This window comes from Narcine bancroftii, chromosome 2 (genome assembly GCF_036971445.1).
Source record: "Narcine bancroftii isolate sNarBan1 chromosome 2, sNarBan1.hap1, whole genome shotgun sequence".
NCBI classification, from domain to species: domain Eukaryota; kingdom Metazoa; phylum Chordata; class Chondrichthyes; order Torpediniformes; family Narcinidae; genus Narcine; species Narcine bancroftii.
The window spans coordinates 51,956,808-51,977,018 of record NC_091470.1 but is presented as its reverse complement, the minus strand read 5'-3'; the positions used below and the strand labels follow the sequence as shown (position 1 = coordinate 51,977,018).

The window sequence follows — 20,211 nt, the reverse complement described above, 5'->3', positions numbered from 1 at the left end:
AGGGCGCACAAAATCAGTGAACCGGTACAGACTCGAAAGGCCAACATGGCCTGTTTCCGCTCCGTATATGGTTATATGGTCATATACTTTGTACAATATATATATGCACCAAAATTCTTACTTGCTGATCAATAACAGATCAGAAAAATTCTTATGTGCAATCCGGTTCTGATCTTTCAAGTTTATTTGCAAAAATGGCAATTCTTCAATCTGTTTTCATGGGTTTAATATTTTGCAGCTACTACTGATTAGTCTGTTAAACCTTTTCTAATTGAAGTGAAAACAAAGGAACTGTGATGTAGTTCAAGCATATTGTCATGCATCAAAAATGGAGTGAGTTAGCTTTGCAGGCAGACTATGGTATGTTTCATGCATCATATAACAATAAAGCGCATCCAGGGTACAGAGAGAGTTCAGTTTGTATGAAGAAAAGACAATATAATTTTGCAATTTTGAGGTTCATTCAGGAGTCTGATAATGGCAGGGAGGTGGGATGAGTCTTTTAATATGTTGGCTGATTCACTAAGGCAGCAGGAGCTATAGATGAAGTTGATGGAAGCGAGAGGGATATATGTGATGGTCTGAGCCACGTTCACAACTTTCTGCAGTTTATTGCGGTCTTGGGCGGAGCAGTTCCTGTATCACAAAGTGAAGCACCCTGTTAGGATGGTGCTCCTGTAAAAGTTGTTAAGGAATGCAAGTGATGTGCCTTATTTCCTCATGCTTCTGAGGGAGTAGAGATGCTGGTGCACATTTTTGGCTATTGCATCGACATGGTCACAGGACAAGTGACTGGAAATGTTTACCTCTAGGAACGCGAAACTATCTTCCATCTCCACCATTGATGTGGACTGGAAACCGAGCTTTGGGGATTGTATCCAACTCCTTTATCTTGCTGACGTTGAAGAAAAGGTTGTCTATTTCATGTCAGGAAGGAACACACGTCGGGGAAGGTGCCTTGGAGATATTGGTGTTCTCCTGCACTTTCTACACTCAAGCTCCTCTGTGGTAAAGGTTGTAGACTTGGCAATGGCTGTTTGAATTGACAAAGCAAGTTGTTGCCGAGCCCTGTGTTGAAGAACCCAGTGTTGCCCAGGCATGACAATCTAGGCAGTGGATGAAGTGCCAATCAACCTGACCACTTTGTCAGGAGTGGTGTGGATCCGTTGAATGTTGCTGGAGCCATGTCATCTGATCAACTACTGACTTAATCTGAATCGTACAACTGTTAAATATTATTAAACACGTACATTCAAAATCAAATCGTACATTTGAATCACTTTTACATTTTGAAATAATCAAAGAAATTATTAGATTATGCCCCTTACAGTTTCTTTTTCCCATTTAAATGAACGGACTCACTGTTCAGCAGTCTGGCCTTAGCTGGCACTAGTCCAGTGGGCAGGTTTCCCACCACAATCATTGAAGAACTACAGAAAAGTTTGCAGTCTGCCACAGTGCTATGATCAGGATGTTGTTGGCAGAGTTCAGCCAGTAGGATTGAGACATGAACCTTGGCACAGGAGTGCTGCAATATTAGACACCTGGCAAGTCACAGTAGCAGCAGTCATGTGTGGGATTACTGGCATCTCCCTCGTTCTGGCACATTTACAATATCAGTGTGTCTTCAACTAACACATTGTTAGGATTTGTCCCTGTACGGTTTGTATTTGAGCATATGGTCACTTGCCCTCTCAAGTCCCTGTACAGTTTGTATTTGGGCAGTTACTGGCCCTTTCAGTTGTCTTCAAAGCTGCTTCCTGAGGTTTTCTGTCATGAAATTTTCAATTTAAGTTTAATGGTCACATTACACCTGGTACAGTGGGAAGGGGGGTTCTTGCACAAGTAATCTAACAGGTCAACTGTAACATTCACACTAAGATACAAAAAGGAGGCAAGAATACAATTACAGAGTATGGAGTATTATGAGCTGTTTTATGTAGTGTGAGTATAACTTTAAGAGCTAGTACAGGCTGCAACCATTCATAACTGTGGAGAGACTGGGTGGAAACAGCTAGTACGGAATATACCCAAATTCACTATTTTGGAGAGGAAAAAAAAATAGGTGGAGAGAGAGTCATGGAACACTGAAGAAAACAGCACATTATGACTAGTGGCCATCTCATCGTACACTGAGCAGGAATCACTCTGTGTGATAATGGACAATTTGGCTGATTCTCCCTGTCAAAGGAATTATTGAACCCTACCGTGACCAAAGGAAAAGGAGAATTGCTGCATCAGATTGTGAACAAAGTAATGGTCATTTTGATTGACCCTTTGGAAGCATCATGGAAGTCACACATTTCATTTCCCCTATGCAAGGAAAGAGGGATTTGTGACAACTGTTCATATGAAAGGATATTTCTCTGGAAGAAACTCGACAAGGATTCATGAGTTTTCGGCAGTATCTCCCATCTCCTTCGTTATTACTTCTGTGCATCAGTTTAAAGGTCTGTGTTTCGACAATGTATTTCTAAGACTGAACTTTGGAATTACTTTCCAGAATTGTGCAATGGCTTGGGTACCTGGCATGCGTGCGCACATAGTTGGGTTTGATTTGATTAATGTTTTATATTATTAAGTTATCGATAAATATAGCATTGTAAAAGAAAATATAACACTGCCTTGGTGAACTTCCATTGCTGCTGGTCTGCAGTATAACAAATTGGGGACTCGTCCAGGATCTGAACAAAATTGGAGCTTATTGATCGATTGATTTTCAATTAGAATGATTAAATTCCTTTTTGAAATACATTGGGAAGTAGTGCTAGGGATAAAGATGCAGAGAAACAAGTAAAGGAAAAACCTTCAGGTCCCCTTTGCCACTATTGTAAGAAACCTGGTAACGTGATAGCAAATTGTTCTCTGCTGAGAAAAAGAAAGAAAGAAAAGGAGAGATGAAACACAAAAATCAAAAAGGTTCCAAACCTGCTGATAACATTAGGGAAGAATTCAAATATTTGGTGTCAGTCAGTGCGGTTTCAGTAAAGGAAGGTTCACCACAAGTGACAGTGAAAATCCTTTGAGATACTGGGGCTACCCAGTCACTCATGTTGGATAGTGTTTTGGAGTTTGCTGATGAGAATGCCACGGGTAAAATATATTTGATTCGAGGTCTGCGGGGTGATCCAGAGTCAATACCTCTGCACTGGATAGGATCAGCATTAGTTGATGGACCTGTTACAATAAGGATCCAATCAAGTTTACCAGTGGAGGGAGTTTTATTGTTATTAGGAAATGACCTTGCAGAGGGCAAAGGTGTCCCTGTGGTACGGTGGTATTGATGAGAAAAATACAAATTCATATACAGTTCAACTCTGATTATCCAAAATTGCCAGGATTATTTCAGATAAACTTTTTTTTTTGGCGATCTGGTCATTTTTAAAAAAACAGCCTAGTAGCAACAGCAAATCACTTGTAACAGTGTTTAAACAACCACAAAAAACAAGGCAAGGCTTCTTAAGCATTAAAATAATGTTTAATTCTCACCCAATCACCGACACTTCCCCACTGAGGCCCCACTCATGCCCAGGAGCCCGAGATCCACTGCTGCTGACGCCGGGAGCCCGAGGTCCGCTGTTGCCGGTGCTGGGAGCCCGAGATCCACTCCTGCTGGCACCAGGTGCCAGAGGTCTCCAGTCAGTTCGGCTCCAAAAAAATTTGGATAAATGAGGATTTTGGATTTGTTTCAGATATTTTCATTGATCCAATTTTTTTAAATACCCTGAAAAGAGTTTATGGTGGAACAGAACAAAGATCCCGATCTTACTGAAGATGAAACTAAGAAAATGCCAGTTGGCTATTATTTGGCTATAATGTGTTGATGAGGAAGTGGAGACCACCTGATATCCCTGCCAGTGAAAAATGGGCACCACGTTGGAGTTCCTAAAACCTATAGGGATGAAATTTTAATGTTGACTGAGAGCACATCCTTGGGTGGTCATCTGGGTGTAAGGAAAACTAGGTATAAGATTATGAAACAATTCTACTGGCCTAGTTTAAGAAAAGATGTAACATTTTGCTGGACCTGTCTCATCTGTCAGGTTGTGGGTAATCCCAATAAGAGTCCCCCAGTGGTTCCATTACAACCCGTTCCTGCTTTTGACTAACCCTTTTCTAAAGATATTGTGAATTATGTTGGCCCATTGCCCAAGACAAAAGTTGGGAATCAATATTTGTTAACAGTTATGTGTACAGCTTCCAGGTTTCCAGAAGCAATACCACTTAGAAATATTAAGCCTAAAGCTGTGTCCAAAGCTCTTATGAGATTTTTCACTTTAGTCGATTTGCCTAAAGAGATTCAATTAGACCAGGGAAGTAATTTCATGTTAGGGCTGTTTGAGCAGGTAGTTTATAAATTAGGAGCTAACTAAATCGCATCATCTCCACATCATCCAGAATCTCAAGGGGCCTTGAAGAGGCTCCATTCGACCCTCAAAACCATGATGAGGACCTATTGTTTGAGAATGAGAAGGACTGGAATGAGGGTGTCCATTTGCTTTTGTTTGCAGTGAGAAAATCTGTGCAAGAACCATGAGGTGTAGTCCTTTTGAGCTGGTGTTTGGATGCCAAGTTAGAGAACCTTTAGTGTTATTGAAGGAACAATGAGTTAATGAAGATGTACAGTTGAATTTGTCTTTAAACTAGCTCAAGAGAATTTGAAAATGGTTCAAGGCAAAATGAAGGACTGGTAAGATACAAAAAAAGGCTGGGGTGAGAACTTTTTAAACAGGGAATAAAGGGTTAATCTTTTTCCCAACAAATTCCAATCCCTTAGGGCTAATTTTAGATCCGTATGAAATAGAGTCAAAGGTGAATGAAGTCAGCTACGCAGTTAGAACACTGGATCAGAGACGTAAAACACAAAGTTGCCATGTCAACATGTTAAAATCTTATTTTGAGAACTTGGCTTTTAGCAAAGAACAACCTTCACCAGCAGTATTGATTGCTGATAGAACTAAGGAGTTCTAGGAACCGTAAGATGGTACGAACTGATGTGAAGGTCACTTCAAACACAACATTGTCCTGTTTATCTGTCTAATTCCAGTGTTTTGCAGAATTTGGATGATAAGTTGGCTCATCTTCAGCCCCCGAAAAAGGAACAAATGAAACGGCTAATTTTAAAATTTAAGAAGCTGTTTTCAGATGTTCCAAAGAAAACTCCAATAACTTGGCATGATGTTGATGTTGGAATGCAAAACCCATCAAACAATATCCATATAGCATGAATGTTGAAAATTGTTGTCTGGTTGTTCAAGAGATTGAATATATATTTAAATAATGATATTATTGGACATTCTACCTCAGATTGGAGTTTACCTTGTGTCCTGGTGCCTAAACCAGATGGGACGGTGAGATTTTGCACTGATTATAGAAAAGTTACTGAGGTAACAAAGACAGATGCTTATCCTATCCCTAGGGTGGATGATATGTGGACAAGGTTGGAAAGGCTGTTTCTTATGAAGATGAACTTAATAAAAGGTTACTGGTGTGTTCCCTTAACAGACAGAGGTAGGAAAATTTCTGCATTTGTGACCTTATCAGGGTTATATGAATATAATGTTTTACCATTTGGAATGAAAAATGCTCCAGGGACATTCCAAAGAATGATTAATTCTGTGATTCAAGGTTTAGAGCATAAAGATGCTTATATTGATCATTTGGTTATGGAAAATGAAACCTCGGAACCACATCTCTCTAAGTTAGAGAAATTCTTTGACAAACTTTCAAAAGCAAACTTTACTGTTAATTAAGCTAAAAGTGAATTCGGCCATGCTACTGTGACTTATCTTGGGTATGTTGTTGGTTAAGGCAAGTTGGCGCCTGTTCAGGCAAAAGTTCAGATGATTTCTGAGTTTCCAATCCTACGGGTAAGAAAACTGTTGGATTTTTGGCAATGGAGGGGTAATATCGAAAGTTCTGTAAAAATATTTACTGATATCACCCTTCCTTTGATTAACCTTCAAAGAAAGAAGGGTGAAAAGTTGGTTTGGACAGAACTTTGTCAGGAAGCATTTGATAAAATGAAAGCCTTTTTATGTCACCAGCTTGTGCTTAAGTCACCTGACTTTGAGAAGCCATTTTTTTTAGCAGTCGATGCTAGTGATAAAGCTGCTGGAGCAGTGTTATTACAAAAGAATGTTGTGATGACAGTGGCTTACATATCCAAGAAATTCAATGAACATCAAAATAATTATTCTACCATAGAGAAGGAATTACTGTCACGTACTGGCTTTGCAGCATTTTGATGTTCACATCTGCACAGCTCAGGGACCACTTGTGTGTTCTTGAGTAAAATGAAAAATATGCAATTGTTAAACTGGGGTCTAATTCTGCAGGAATATGATTTAATGATAGCTCATATTAGAGACAAGGATAATGTAATTGGATTGCCTGTCAAGATGTTAAATTTGCAATGTTTGGCAGCAAAATTAAACTTATTATTTGTATCCGCTGCTGAAAAATGTTTTATTTGTCTGTATTATTATCAATCATGAATGTATTATTTCAAACATTGTAGGTGGCAGTTAAATTTTTTCTCTTAAATTTTCTGTGTTGGGGGTGGTAGTGTGAGTATCACTTTAAGGGCTAGCACAAGCTGCAACAGATAGTGCAGGCTGTACCCAAATTCTCTACTTTGGAGAGGAGAAAGAACATTTGTGGCTTTCTCCAGGGACACAAGTGGTGAGAGAATCGTGAATGGAACACTGAAGAAACAGCACAGTATGACCAATGGCCACCTCTTCGAACACTGAGCTGGAATGACTCAGTGTGATAATGGACAATTCAGCTGATTCTCCCTGTCAGGGGAATTATTAAACCTCACCATGACCAAAGGAAAAGGAGAATTGATGCACTGGATCATGACCAAAGTAATGGTCATTTCGATTGACCCATACCTGGGTTTTGGAAGCAATGCAGAAGTCACGTGCTTTGGATTTGTGACAACCATTCGTATGAAAGGATATTTCTCTGGAAGAAACTCAACAAGAATTTGTGAGTTTTCAGGAGTCTGGTCACTCAGTCTCTCCCATCTCCTTCATGTTTATTTCTGTGATTTCTAATACTGAACTTCGGAATGACTTTCCAGTATTGTGCCGAAGCTATAATGGTTTGGGTAATATGCATGCATGTACATTCACACATAGTTGGGTTTGATTTGATTAATGTGTTATATTATTAATAGTTATTAATAAATATAGTGTTTTAAAATTAAAAAAACAGTCTTGGTGAATTTCCATTGCTGCTAGACTGTGACATAACAGGAAGTGAAATGAAAATGAGCACTTAGTGCAAAGTAAGGGAAGCATCATAGCACTGTTATGGGGTTCATTCAGGAGTCTGATGATGTGGAGAAATTGACTTCACCGTGGAATTTCAGACCGCTTGTTTTGTTGCAATTAGTGGCATGTTATCCACAAGTCAGAAAAAAACTAAATGCTGCTGAACAACTCTGAAGTAATGAGTCTATAACGTTATCTATTTGGTGCGAAGTTTAAAATAAAGCAAAGGTCTTTCTTTGAAGCTGGAAATGAGCTTCTTGCAACTGTCATTCACACCGACTGCTAAGAAACAGCCATTTCCAATGATTCAATGTGAAATTGCATATTTAAGGAAGGTTCCTATTGAAGTTGTCTTATTAGGATTCAGGAGGCTTTCTGATTTGACCAGTGCCAGATTTAGAATTGGTGAGGCTCTAAGCTATATAAAGCTTGGAGGCCCCATGTTAAAAAATTACCATTCAAATTATTTTCATATAAATGCATTTACTGATTTCATATTTATCATTTGGTGGGATTGATCTCTAGCATAGATTATAATATAGTACAACCTGGAAACAATACTTACATGTAATTTTTTAAAGAGTTTTAACATGCATTAATGTATTTTTGAGACCCCTGCAGATTGTGAGGCCCTAAGCTGTATCTTATTTAGCTTATGCCTAAATCCGGCACTGGATTTAATCCATATTGTGGCAGAAAATAATATCAGTCACATCATCCTTAATATTTAGTTGGATTTCAAGTCAGTCAAGTTCTTGCTTCTGAGGTGAAGATTTGGTTTCATCTCTATTGTTGGTTGAGTAACAATTGCACTGATGTACTTTTTTAATCATTTTTAATGTAGATATTTGACCCTCCTCGTCAAATGCATAAATTGGTACTGACATTTAGCATTGAGATTCTATCACTACTGACTAAATATGTACTGCTCCAAATGAGTAACAATTATATATCTTGTTTTTCCTCTTCCTTCCACCACTCCCTCACCCCTCTTCCAGCTTGCAATGAAACACAAATGCTGAGCAGTTGCCAAACAACTTGTGAGCTCTATCCAGAGTGATCATCAGACACATTTATTTCCTTTATTGGAAACTTATTCCGTCAAACTCAATGCTGCCAATATTAGTATCTGTTTCAATATTTTTTTTACATTTTAATGAGCAATGTTTAAGATGAAGAAATATACCAGCTTAATTTTTCGTTGCCGTTAGATTCCAAGGCTTTGGTCCACAATCATTACCCATGTAGATTTTCACGTCATGCAAACTGGTTTTAACAAGTGTTGTGTTGTTCCCTTCAATATTAAAGTTTTCAATTTTTCAAGCAACCCATTTAAATATCTTGGATAAAGGTGAAGGGAAGACTGTGGCTGGTTGGAATTTTGTTTTCGGAACTGGTCTGCCATATAGGAATTGGACTTCTCAATCAACAGTCACAAAGTCAGTGACGAAGCAATACGTTGTGTTAATTTTAATGACATGACTTCCTTTTGAAATCTACAAGTCATTGTTCTTACAAGTGCGAAACCTACACTCGACACTCTTCCTGATTTATTGGACTTATTGCTGTGAATGCAGTGAGGGAAACTCAAGATCTTTAAACTTCTATCTGGAGATTAGTACTTATATCTTATTAAGTAGCATCTGGAAATAAAGATATTCAGGTAAATGTCTCGTATTCTAAAATGTATCTGTTCCATGTTGTAAGTTCAGACAGTTGATAAGATTGTCATTTAACTGGTGTTCTACAGCAAGGAATGCTGGAAAAATTGCTATTGATTACGTACATCTGTTTTAAATGGAAAGGCAATCCGGTTACTCGGTATACCTTGTTCATTTTAACTGCAACAGAGTGCCTACTGTAAGGTTCTGTGCCTGTCTCTTCCGTGTGTTGGCTAGTACTCTATTTTGTTGTTTCAGTCTCAGTTGTCATTAAAAGATTGTGCTTCACACCTTATTTGTAAAAGAAAGATTATTTGATAAGTGATATTGCTCATTATTAACATTTTTGTTTCAGTAGCAGATTATTTTACCAGAGTCACCTGGAAAATAATTCCTTGAAATGTCCTAGGTCTTTCATTCGGATTGTATATAATAGCACTGCAGGTCTGTGCTGTGTGCAGCCTTGTTTGGGAGAATTCCAATTAATTAGTAAGCTCCTGCTGCACTCTGTTCCCCAGTCATGACATTAGTGTTCGCTGTTTCTATGTAATGCTATTATTTGTTCATGGAATAGATTCTTTTGTTTTTAGGCCAGAATTTACTGGCGTGGGACATTTCCCCCAAGTCATTTTATTTTAACTTTGCTTCACCGCCAATTATGTTTGCAATGTAAATAGCTGGAGAGATGAGCTGATGGAGCAGTAGGGTCATCCTGTAACGTCAGTTAACAATGCACTAACGCATCTGTAAAATTTAATGACAGAAACAAAATTGGTTCCAGCAAGAAGGAGCTACAGACAAAGTTTCTCTTTTTAACACTAAATTCCTGCGTTATTGCTGTATGCACGACCTGTCTCTGGAAGCTGGCTTGCTTGTTCACACAGAACAGAAGAGTCTTTTTACACAGCAAGCCAGCTTCCCGGAGCAAAAGAGGTGGGACAACACATTCCTTTCTCGCCCCACTTCTCCTCTAACAGTAACTTACTTGGCAGAAAAAAGACGGGTCTGAAATTTACCCCCCATCACCTTCATCACATTTATGCAGGTCGGATTATACTTGGCTTGAAGTATCAGTGTTAAACTGAGTGGACAAAGCAAGTTCCAAACTCAAAGATGCAGAGTCAGTAACATGATGTTGGGCCATCAGCAGAATTGTTGGAATTTTATAAATTTTGATATCCTGAGCACTGCAGTCATCTGTCTAAAAAGGCTGTTCACAACGATTAACATTAACACAAAAAGCCCTGTCATTGCCAAAAATACGTGTAGTAACATACTGGTCTGTACCTTGAAAGTAAAATAATAACTTGGGGAAGTTGAGCTCAACTTGTGAAATTGTAGAACTCCCTTGCGCAGAAAGTTGTTGATGCCATATTTCCTAATGAATGAATATATAAATTAGATATATTCAAAAGTCAGTTGGTCTGGCTCTTTTTGCTGAAGAGAGATCAAAGCTGCTTTCAGGTGGAATTTCCTGGAGAATGTGGCTCCGGAGCAGGCTGCAAGTGTCTGCGAAGGGACGTTCAGGTGGCAGCACTGAAGGAGGTGTTCCACCATCTGAAAGGACTGAAGCGGGGAGAGGGGCCACAGAGCAAACACCAGCTCCTGAGTCCGGGCAGGGGCACCAGTCTGACAGCCCGCCTCCCCGCTGCCTGACAGCTCGCCTCCCCGCTGCCTGACAGCTCGCCTCCCCGCTGCCTGACAGCTCGCCTCCCCGCTGCCTGACAGCCCCCTCCCCGCTGCCTGAAGCCCCCTGGTGCGGGACTGTGGGGCTGGGGTGGTGGTCAGGGGAGTACGGGGCTGGGACAGGGGAGTACAGGGCTGGGGTGGCCGGCAGGGGAGTATGGGGTTGGGGCGGCTGTCCCCAAGAATCCTGATATCGAAAGCTCTCACCTTTTAAATTTAGGGGATTTTGTGTGCGTGCGTAAGCCCCTTAGTCCGCTGCCAGCCACCCCAGCTCCGTAGTCCCCCACCGGCCACCCCAGCCCCGTAGTCCCCTGCCGGCCACCCCAGCCCTGTAGTCTCCTGTCTGCCACCCCAGTTGCTTAGACCCACACAGGGGTACTGTCAGGCAGTGGGGAAGGTAGGTTTCAGCAGCGGGGAGGGTGGCTGTCAGCGGGTCAACAGCCTGCCCACTGCTAGGCACCTGAAAGCTGCTAGCAGGTTTGCATGAGCTGCTTTCAGGTGCAACGGGGGTTTCTTGAAGCAGGATATTATACCTAAAGGAGCAGGGTTAGGTAGGTAAGCCTCCTGGCCGGGTTCTCCACTTTCAGGTGGCCACCTGACAGACGCATAGAAGTACAATAGGCTGCTTTACAGTCGGGTATTGTGGCCACCTGAAAGTGGCTCAAGAGTATGGGTGGGGGGGGGGGGGGGTGGGGAAACCAGCGGTAGGATTCTGAGTTAAAGCACAAAATGCTGGAGAAACCCAGCAGCTCAAACAGTGTCCTTTATGTAACAAAGGCAGAGATGCATTACAGACGTTTCATCAACGAATGAGAAAATGCAGGCAAGCATCAGAACAAAAGAGGGGGCGGGAGGGTGGCAGAGCAGGCGAAGATAGATAGAGAAGGGAGGGAGGGGAAAGCAGCACTAAGGAGGGTGGAAAGGTAGGGCTGTGTAGGTGAAAGAACTGGAAAGGCAGGAAATAGGGAAGGGGGAAGTAAAGGCAAGCAGTGAAGTCAATGTTCAGTAGGGTACCGAGATTGTGTGATCAACCATGATCGTATTTGATGGTGGTGCAAGCTCAAAGGGCCGAATGGCCTTCTCTTGCACACATTTTTGATGAGTTGTTTCCAGGAACTTTTCGATTGTTTCTTTGAATGAGGCTTTATTTTGATTTCTCAGTTAAAATCACAATTATTCCTTCCTCACAACTACAAAAATATTAAAAGCAGTGAACTTAAAATAATTTAAAAATGTTTATTTTGTTTGCAAGTACTTCAAGTTTTTAATCTAAAGAGCAACATGAATTCAAATTCTTACTGTGCATCACATCATGGCAGACCACAGGAACAGAATGTTTAGCCCAGTGTCCCTGCTGAATATGGATTAACCTCCACCAATCCCATCAACCAACATTTGGACTGAAGTCTTCTATTGTTTGATCAATTAAGTGTTCATCCAGAGGTAACATTACTGCTGTGGAAATGCCCAGAACATGCATTCCAGCTTCTGACAAGAATGGAACTACAGATTGACACAAGGTAAGAGGATCAGCCCCCTGGTGTGTTATTATTGAACTAAAATCCAAATCTGTGAATTCCAATTTCGCAGAGGACTCTATACACATAATTGCCAAACAACTTGTGTACATTAATATATGACAGTGATGTAGCAGAAAGGGACATGTGTTTGTGACCATGTATTCATTGATTTTAAATCTTGTTTATAAAATGTTATTTTTAAAACTATTCTTTGATCTATCTATTGGAACGTGTGATGATTTACAAAGCCTTACAATAAAAGTATTGCTAAACTATCATAATGAAAGGAGCTACGTGGAAAGTGACGGAGGCCACATAAAATGGTCCTGCTTCTGGATAAAGGAGAGGAGGATGCGGTCATTGCAGAGTTGTTGAAGGAAAGGCTCCATCTCAGTAAAGTGGTCTTAAGGCTCCATTCACTAAGGCTTTGCTCGACAGGTTGAAAGTTGCTAGATACACTTGCTTCTCAGAGGTAACTGCAACCTTGAAGAGTAAATTGCAAGGATGGTGGGTTTCAGGAAATGTTGGCAGTGACTGGGGAAGATTTGCAAAGTGTGGAGTGTCGAGGTCAGCAAGGGAAGTTGTGTTAGTGATGTGGGGATGAATCGAGAGGGCCAGAGGTGAATCTCATGAGGAAGAAGGAAGAGTAATTAGGTGCTTGACAAGGATAAAGGGAAGTCTGTGGTCAATGCGGAAGAGGAAGGCAACAGAAACAGCCCAGTAGATTAATGTAATCTCAGTTACAAAGGTCCATAAGCTCTGTATTTAATGTTGAAATCGTGAACAGTCTGTCAGAGAGCAGCAGCAGTCATCAAGGATTCACAACACATACTGTTCTCGCTGCTGCCATCAGGAGAAAGGTAAAAGTGTGACAAGACTTGTCCTAACAGGTTCAGGAACATTTGCTACCCCTCCACCATCAGACTCCTAAACAGCACTAAATCAGAGGCTTATTTAGGGACCTCTATTTTGCATGTTCTTTATTACTGAATATTTGTTTCTATATTCTGGACATAGTTCACAAAGAACAGGACTTATGCTTGTAGACCTTGTGCATTTTAATGTTTAATGCATTTTAATGCAGTCGGGAGAGGAGAGGACAGAAGACAGAAAAGAAAAGAGTCGGGGGCAGGTAGGAAAACTTTTTTTAAAAAGTCTCTTACCAGGGCCTGAGGGGAGGAGTCGGCGTTGGAGGCGGCCATTGGTCGGGAGGCCGTGCAGGTGAGCGTGTCGGGGTTAATTGGGTAAAAGGCAGATAAATAAGAGGCCCAGCGCGTGAGTGGCCCAGCGAAGGAGTGGGACTTCCAGGCTTTGGCTCATCAGGCTTCGGCAAAAGCAGGCGTAGAGAAAGACCTTCCTAGGTAAAGTGCATTGTGAGTACCCTACCATTAAAAGGCTGAGCCATGTCCATGGGGTTGGTGCTATGCTCAAGTTGCCAGATGTGGGAGCCATGGGTGACCTCCACCCTCCCAAAAGACCATATCTGTGCCAGGTGCAAGGAGGTGGGGTTCCTTAGGGGCCGAGTTGAGGTACTGGAGCTCCAACTAGATGACCTTAGGCTCACCAGAGAGTGTGAGGAGGTTGGTGACAAGACCATAAACATTTCCACAGGACATACCTGCAGGGGATGTAATGAGACACAAGCATTTAAGAAAAAAATTAAAGAAATGGAGATGCAGCTAGATGATCTGAGGCTAATCAGAGAGAGCGAGGAATTTATTGATTCAACACTCAGGGAAGTGCTTACCCCTGGATTGGGGGGGTCAGGAAAGTGGACTACTGTCAGGAGTGGGGAAAAAGTTGCTCGCTCTGTGGAGAGCACCCCAGTGGCTACAGATCTTAGCAACGAATATACAGTATTGGATGAAGTAGGGGAAGATAACCTGCCAGAGGTAGCGCCAAAGGAGACAGTGGTACGGAAGGAGAAGAAGGGGAACAAGGTGGTCATTGGGGACTCCATCGTTAGGGGAACGGACAGAAGATTCTGCAAACCTGACAAGTGTTCCCGTATGGTGTGTTGCCTCCCAGGAGCCAGGGTACGTGACGTCTCGGATAGGGTTCAGAGTATCCTGGGGGGAGAAGGAGACCGGCCAGAGGTCCTGATACACATGGGCACAAATGACGTAGATAGATTGAAGGAGGAGATCCTGAAGAGAGACTACCGTGAGCTCGGAAAGAGGTTGAGAAGCAGGACCTCCAGGATTGTAATCTCGGGGCTGCTTCCTGTACTGTGCGAGGGTGGGGGCAAGAATAATAAAATCAAGAGGTTAAACGTGTGGCTGAGGGAATGGTGCAGAGTGCAGGGATTCAGGTTCATTGACCATTGGGATCTCTTCTGGGGAAGACGGGACCTATACAGGAGGGATGGTTTACACCTGAATGCGAAGGGGGCTAATATACTGGCAGTTAGGTTTAATAAAGCTGTCGGAGCTGATTTAAACTAATTTGGCATGGGGAAGGGAACAGGACAGGGAAGTAGATAGGAGAGAGAATATAGGGGTGGTTCCGATAGACGGTGAAACAATAAGGAATAAGGGAGCTAAAAGTGATAGGAGAATAAGAACGAATGCACCAAGAACCAAGGTGGAGGGAGAAAGGAGGTATGGCATCAAGGTATTGTGTATGAATGCAAGGAGTGTAAGGAATAAAATGGATGAGCTTGAGGCGCAAATGGCAATGGGAGGTTATGATATTGTCGGAATAACGGAGACATGGCTGCGGGAAGGGCAGGATTGGGAAATAAATGTTCCAGGGTACACGTCCTTTAGAAAGGACAGAAAGTTAAGAAGAAGAGGTGAGATAGCTCTGTTGGTAAGAAATGAGATTCAGGCGTTTGAAAGGAAGGACATTGAAACAGGTGAGGTTGAGTCTGTTTGGATTGAATTAAGAAATTGCAAGGGCAAGAGGAATATAATGGGGGTCATTTACTGGCCTCCGAAAAGTAGCTCAGATATCGGTAGTAGTATAAATCAGGAATTAAGAGTGGCATGTCAAAGTGGTAGCAATACGGTAGTTATGGGGGACTTCAACATGAAGGTGGACTGGGATAATCAGACGGGGGCAGGAACACAAGAGAGCGAGTTTATAGAATGTCTACGAGATACTTTCTTGGAACAGCTAGTGGAGGAACCTACCAGGGGGAAGTCGATTCTGGACTGGGTGCTGTGCAGCGACGCAGACTTAATAAGTGACCTTGATGTAGGGGAGCCATTAGGGAATAGTGACCATGGTATGGTTACTTTTAAGCTGCAATTAGAAAGGGAAATGGAAAGGAAGTTGGAAGCATCTGTACTTCAGTTAAATAAAGGGAATTTTGCAGCTATGAGGGAGGAGCTAACCAAAATAAAATGGGAAGATACACTAGCTGGGAGGACAACTGGGTAAAAATGGCAGGTTTTTATGGACATTTTTCACAGGATTCAGGACAAATTTATTCCAAAGTGGAGGAAAGGCTCTAGGAGATGCAAATGGCAGCCCTGGCTAACTAAGGAAATCAAGTGCATTATCAAGTCCAAAGGGAGTAATTATAAGATAGCGAAGCGGAGTAGGAAATTAGAGGATTTGGAAACCTTCAAAGAACATCAGAGGGTAACTAAGAAAGCCATAAGAGACGGGAAAATGAAGTACGAGAGGAAATTAGCAGATAATATTGCGGAGGATAGCAAAAGCTTTTTTAAGTATGTGAAGAGGAAGAAATTGGTTCGGTCTAAAATTGGCCCTTTGAAAATGGGCAAGGGTGAAATTATTACCGGAAACAAGGAGATGGCAGAGGAATTTAACAAATACTTTGCAAGTGTCTTCACCAAGGAGGATATAGGTTATAGTCAGTTAGGGGGTAGTGGTCATGCGGTACCAAGAGACTTGGGGAACTTTACTGGGGAGGTAGGGGATCTAATGGATATCCGGATCCAGAAGTAGGAGGTTATGAGTAAATTGTTGGGACTGAGGGCTGATAAATCCCCAGGGCCTGATGGGCTGCATCCTAGGGTGCTTAAAGAGGTGGCTATGGAAATTGTGGAGGCACTGGTCGACATTTTCCAAAGTTCCATAGATTCCGGGGAGGTCCCTGAGGATTGGAGAGTGGCTGATGTGGTGCCGCTTTTTAAGAAAGGAGGGAGGGAGAAAACGGGAAATTATAGACTGGTTAGCCTGACATCAGTGGTGGGGAAGATATTGGAGTCCATCATAAAAGGAGAAATAGCAGAGCACTTAGTCAGTAATAATAGTATAAGGGCTAGTCAGCATGGATTCCTTAAGGGTAAGTCATGCTTGACTAACCTTCTGGAATTTTTTGAGGATGTGACAAAGAGGGAGGACTCGGGAGAGCCAGTGGATGTGGTGTATTTGGACTTCCAGAAGGCCTTTGATAAGGTGCCGCACGGGAGTCTAGTGGGCAAGATCAGGGAGCATGGTATTGGAGGTAAGGTGCTGACATGGATAGGAAATTGGTTAAGAGATAGGAAACAAAGGGTTGGAGTAAATGGGTCTTTTTCAGAATGGCAGGATGTGACGAGTGGAATGCCTCAGGGATCGGTGTTGGGTTCTCAGTTGTTTGTAATTTATGTTAATGATTTGGATGAGGGGATTATAAATAACATGAGCAAATTTGCAGATGACACTAAACTGGGTGGCGGTGTGGGGTGTGAGGAGGATGTAAGGAAAATGCAGAGGGACTTGGACTGGCTGGAGGAGTGGGTGGCTAAATGGAAGATGAATTTCAATGTGAACAAATGTGAGGTTATTCATTTTGGGGGAAGTAATAGGAAAGCTGAGTATTATTTAAATGGAGACAAGCTAGGGAGTGGGGAAGTGCAAATGGATCTGGGTGTACTTGTTCACCGGTCACTGAAGGCTAGCATGCAGGTTCAGAAAGCTGTGAAGAAGGCAAATGGAATGTTGGCTTTCATAAAGAGGGGATTGGAGTATAGGAACAGAGACGCCCTTCTGCAGTTATACAGGGCCCTGGTGAGACCCCACCTGGAGTATTGCGTCCAGTTCTGGTCTCCAAACTTGAGGAAGGACATACTAGCTATAGAGGGTGTGCAGCGCAGATTTACAAGGTTAGTTCCAGGGATGGCAGGGTTGTCATATGCATCAAGGCTAGAAAAACTGGGCTTGTATCCATTGGAGTTTAGAAGGATGAGGGGGGACATGATTGAGGTATACAAAATCATCAGGGGGATAGACAAGGTGAAGTCTGATTACTTGTTCCCAAAGATGGGGGAGACGAGGACTAGAGGGCATAGTTTAAGAATACAGGGTAGGCCCTTTAGGACGGAGATGAGAAAGCATTTTTTTACCCAGAGAAGTGTGAATCTGTGGAATGCTCTGCCACAGAGGGTGGTAGAGGTGGATTCGCTGACTATGTTCAAAAGAGAGTTAGATAAGACTCTTGTGGGTAACGGAGTTAAGGGTTATGGGGATAAGGCTGGAAAGGGGTACTGATGGTAATGATCAGCCATGATCTAAAATGGCGGTGCTGGCCCGACGGGCCAAATGGCCTACTCCAGCTCCTATTGTCTATTGTCTATAAGGCAACTAAAATTAGAAATAAAGCCGTTAAACCAACCCCTGAAATGACAAAGCATCTATTGAACTAAATTTTATCATTTGTATGTGAGTGACTTTTAAAATCATAGCTGTACATTTCAAACCATGTAACACTAGCATTTAATTTTATTTTTAATTCAAGTTATTGTTAATCAGAGTTTGATAATTAACTAAAGTCTGGAGAAATTTGCCATATCTACTTACTCCCTATCAAGTGTTTATGGTTAATAGACTAGAAATCATGGTGCAAAATAATGTGTAATTGCATCACCTTATTTCTAATATTGTTTGTTACTCACTTGTTTAGAATGCACATTGTATTGCATTGATATCTATGGTTTACATTATTTCTCAATGATGGAGTTCAGGATATTTTCCTAACAGCCTTATGGACCATTGAATAATAGGAAAAAGACTATTTTTCTATTACATTAAGATACATGCATATTGAATCCCAAATTTAATGAAAATAATCAATTGGTGGAAAATAAAATGTTAGAAGGTGAAACCAAATCCTCAGATAAGTGAAGCTTAGCGAGTTGGGGATTGTTTGCACTCTCTCCATCTTGTGGCAAAAGTAGACATTGCAAAGCAGAAATTTGAATTGATAAGTGAAAATTAACCAAATGTATTATCAAGGCTCTGCAGCACTTTCATATCTGGCATCACCTGTCAAATGAACTGGGTACTTTTTCTTAACATAAAGGCTTGTGTTGGATATGCTATTTTCAGGTTACAAATGATTATGCATCACTGCTTTGCATTTATGGCAAGTCGTTGATGACTCCATCGTCATACAACAGTACAGAACAGAATAAGCCTTTCAGCCCAATTTGTTCATTTCTATATAGCATTTCCATGCTATATTTCTGGTTAATCCCACTTGTCTGCATTTTGGTCCATATCGTTTTAAACTCTTCCTATTCATATATCTGTCCAAATCTTGTTTGAACATAAAAATCACTTCTATAGCTTCACCTGACAGAATCAATATTCAGTAATAAATAGTGTGCAAAAAAAATCCTTAAATTAGCATCTGATTGAGTCTGTAGTTCAGGAGTCTGATGGTGGAGGGGTAGCAACTGTTCCTGAACCTGTTGGTGCAAATCTTGTTGCACCTATACCTCTTCCTGATGGTAGCAGCGAGAACAGACCATGTGCTGAGTGGAGTGGATTGTTATGATTGCCGCTACTCTTTGGTGACAGCGTTCCCTGTAGATTTTCTCGATGGTGGGGAGAGTTTTGCCTGTGATATACTGGGCTGTGTCCACTACTTTTTGCAGGGCTTTCTTCTCAGAGGTACTGGAGCCCCCATGATGCAGCCAGTCAGAACACGTTCCACTACACATCTGTAGATGTTTGTCATGCTTTTCAAAATCATACCCAACTTTCACAAACTCCTGAGGAAGTAGAGGCACTTTCTTCACAATGACATTAGTATGTTGGATCTTGGAAAGGTCTTCCAAGATAGTGACTCCCAGGAATTTAAATTTGCTCACTCTTCTTCACCTTTGATCCCCCAATGACCACTGATTGTACACCTCTGGTTTTCCCTTCCTAAGGTCTGCAATTATTTCCTTGGTTTTGGTAACATTAAGTGAGAGGTTATTGTTGGTGCACCATTCAACCAAGATTTCAATCTTCCTCCTGTATGGTGACTCATTGTCCCTTTTTATTCAGCCCACTACCTTGGTATTGTTAGCAAATTTGCAAATACTGTTGTCATACTGAGTATCAAACAAATAAACAGTGGGTATTTACTTTATCCATGCCCTTGTGATTTAATAAATCTGCTGAAGATCCAGCTGCGCTGGGTGGGTCACGTCTCCAGAATGGAGGACCATCGCCTTCCCAAGATCGTGTTATATGGCGAGCTCTCCACTGGCCACCGTGACAGAGGTGCACCAAAGAAAAGGTACAAGGACTGCCTAAAGAAATCTCTTGGTGCCTGCCACATTGACCACCGCCAGTGGGCTGATCTTGCCTCAAACCGTGCATCTTGGCGCCTCACAGTTCGGCAGGCAGCAACCTCCTTTGAAGAAGACCGCAAAGCCCACCTCACTGACAAAAGACAAAGGAGGAAAAACCCAACACCCAACCCCAACCCACCAATTTTCCCTTACAACTGCTGCAACCATGCCTGCCTGTCCCGCATCGGACTTGTCAGCCACAAACGAGCCTGCAGCTGACGTGGACTTTTACCCCCTCCATAAATCTTCGTCCGCGAAGCCAAGCCAAAGAAGAAAGATAAGGTCACCCTCCAGTTCTTACACCCCAGGGAATAAATAACCAGCCTCTCTCTCTGTAACTCAAACCTTCCAGTCCCAGCAATATAGGAGTCAGCATCAGGCCATCTGGCCGTGGATGATCTGGCCATGTGCTCAATTGCTCTTACCTCTCCTTTCCATATAAACCTTATCTCCTCCATGAGGCAAAAATCTGTGACTTCAATATATTTAATGATATAGCCTTTGCTGCTTCCCTCGGTTCAAAACTCCACAGATTCATCAC

General features: G+C 41.9%; 1 protein-coding gene across 2 annotated transcripts in view; it reads left to right on the top strand.

Annotated features, from left to right (window-relative positions):
• Positions 1 to 12,267, top strand: part of stxbp6 (syntaxin binding protein 6 (amisyn)) — a 314,531-nt gene extending 302,264 nt beyond the window's left edge. Inside the window, exons 6-7 of one of the 2 annotated variants that reach the window (XR_011351231.1) lie at positions 8,282 to 8,946; positions 11,950 to 12,267. Coding sequence is in view for 1 of the 2 variants with exons in the window: in XM_069916681.1 (XP_069772782.1) it covers positions 8,282 to 8,305 (24 nt within the window). In the remaining variant the exon portion in view is untranslated. Of the gene's footprint in view, positions 1 to 8,281; positions 9,235 to 11,949 lie in introns of those variants that run through there. The other variant, XM_069916681.1, reaches the window with a different exon arrangement.
• Positions 12,268 to 20,211: the final 7,944 nt, after the last annotated feature.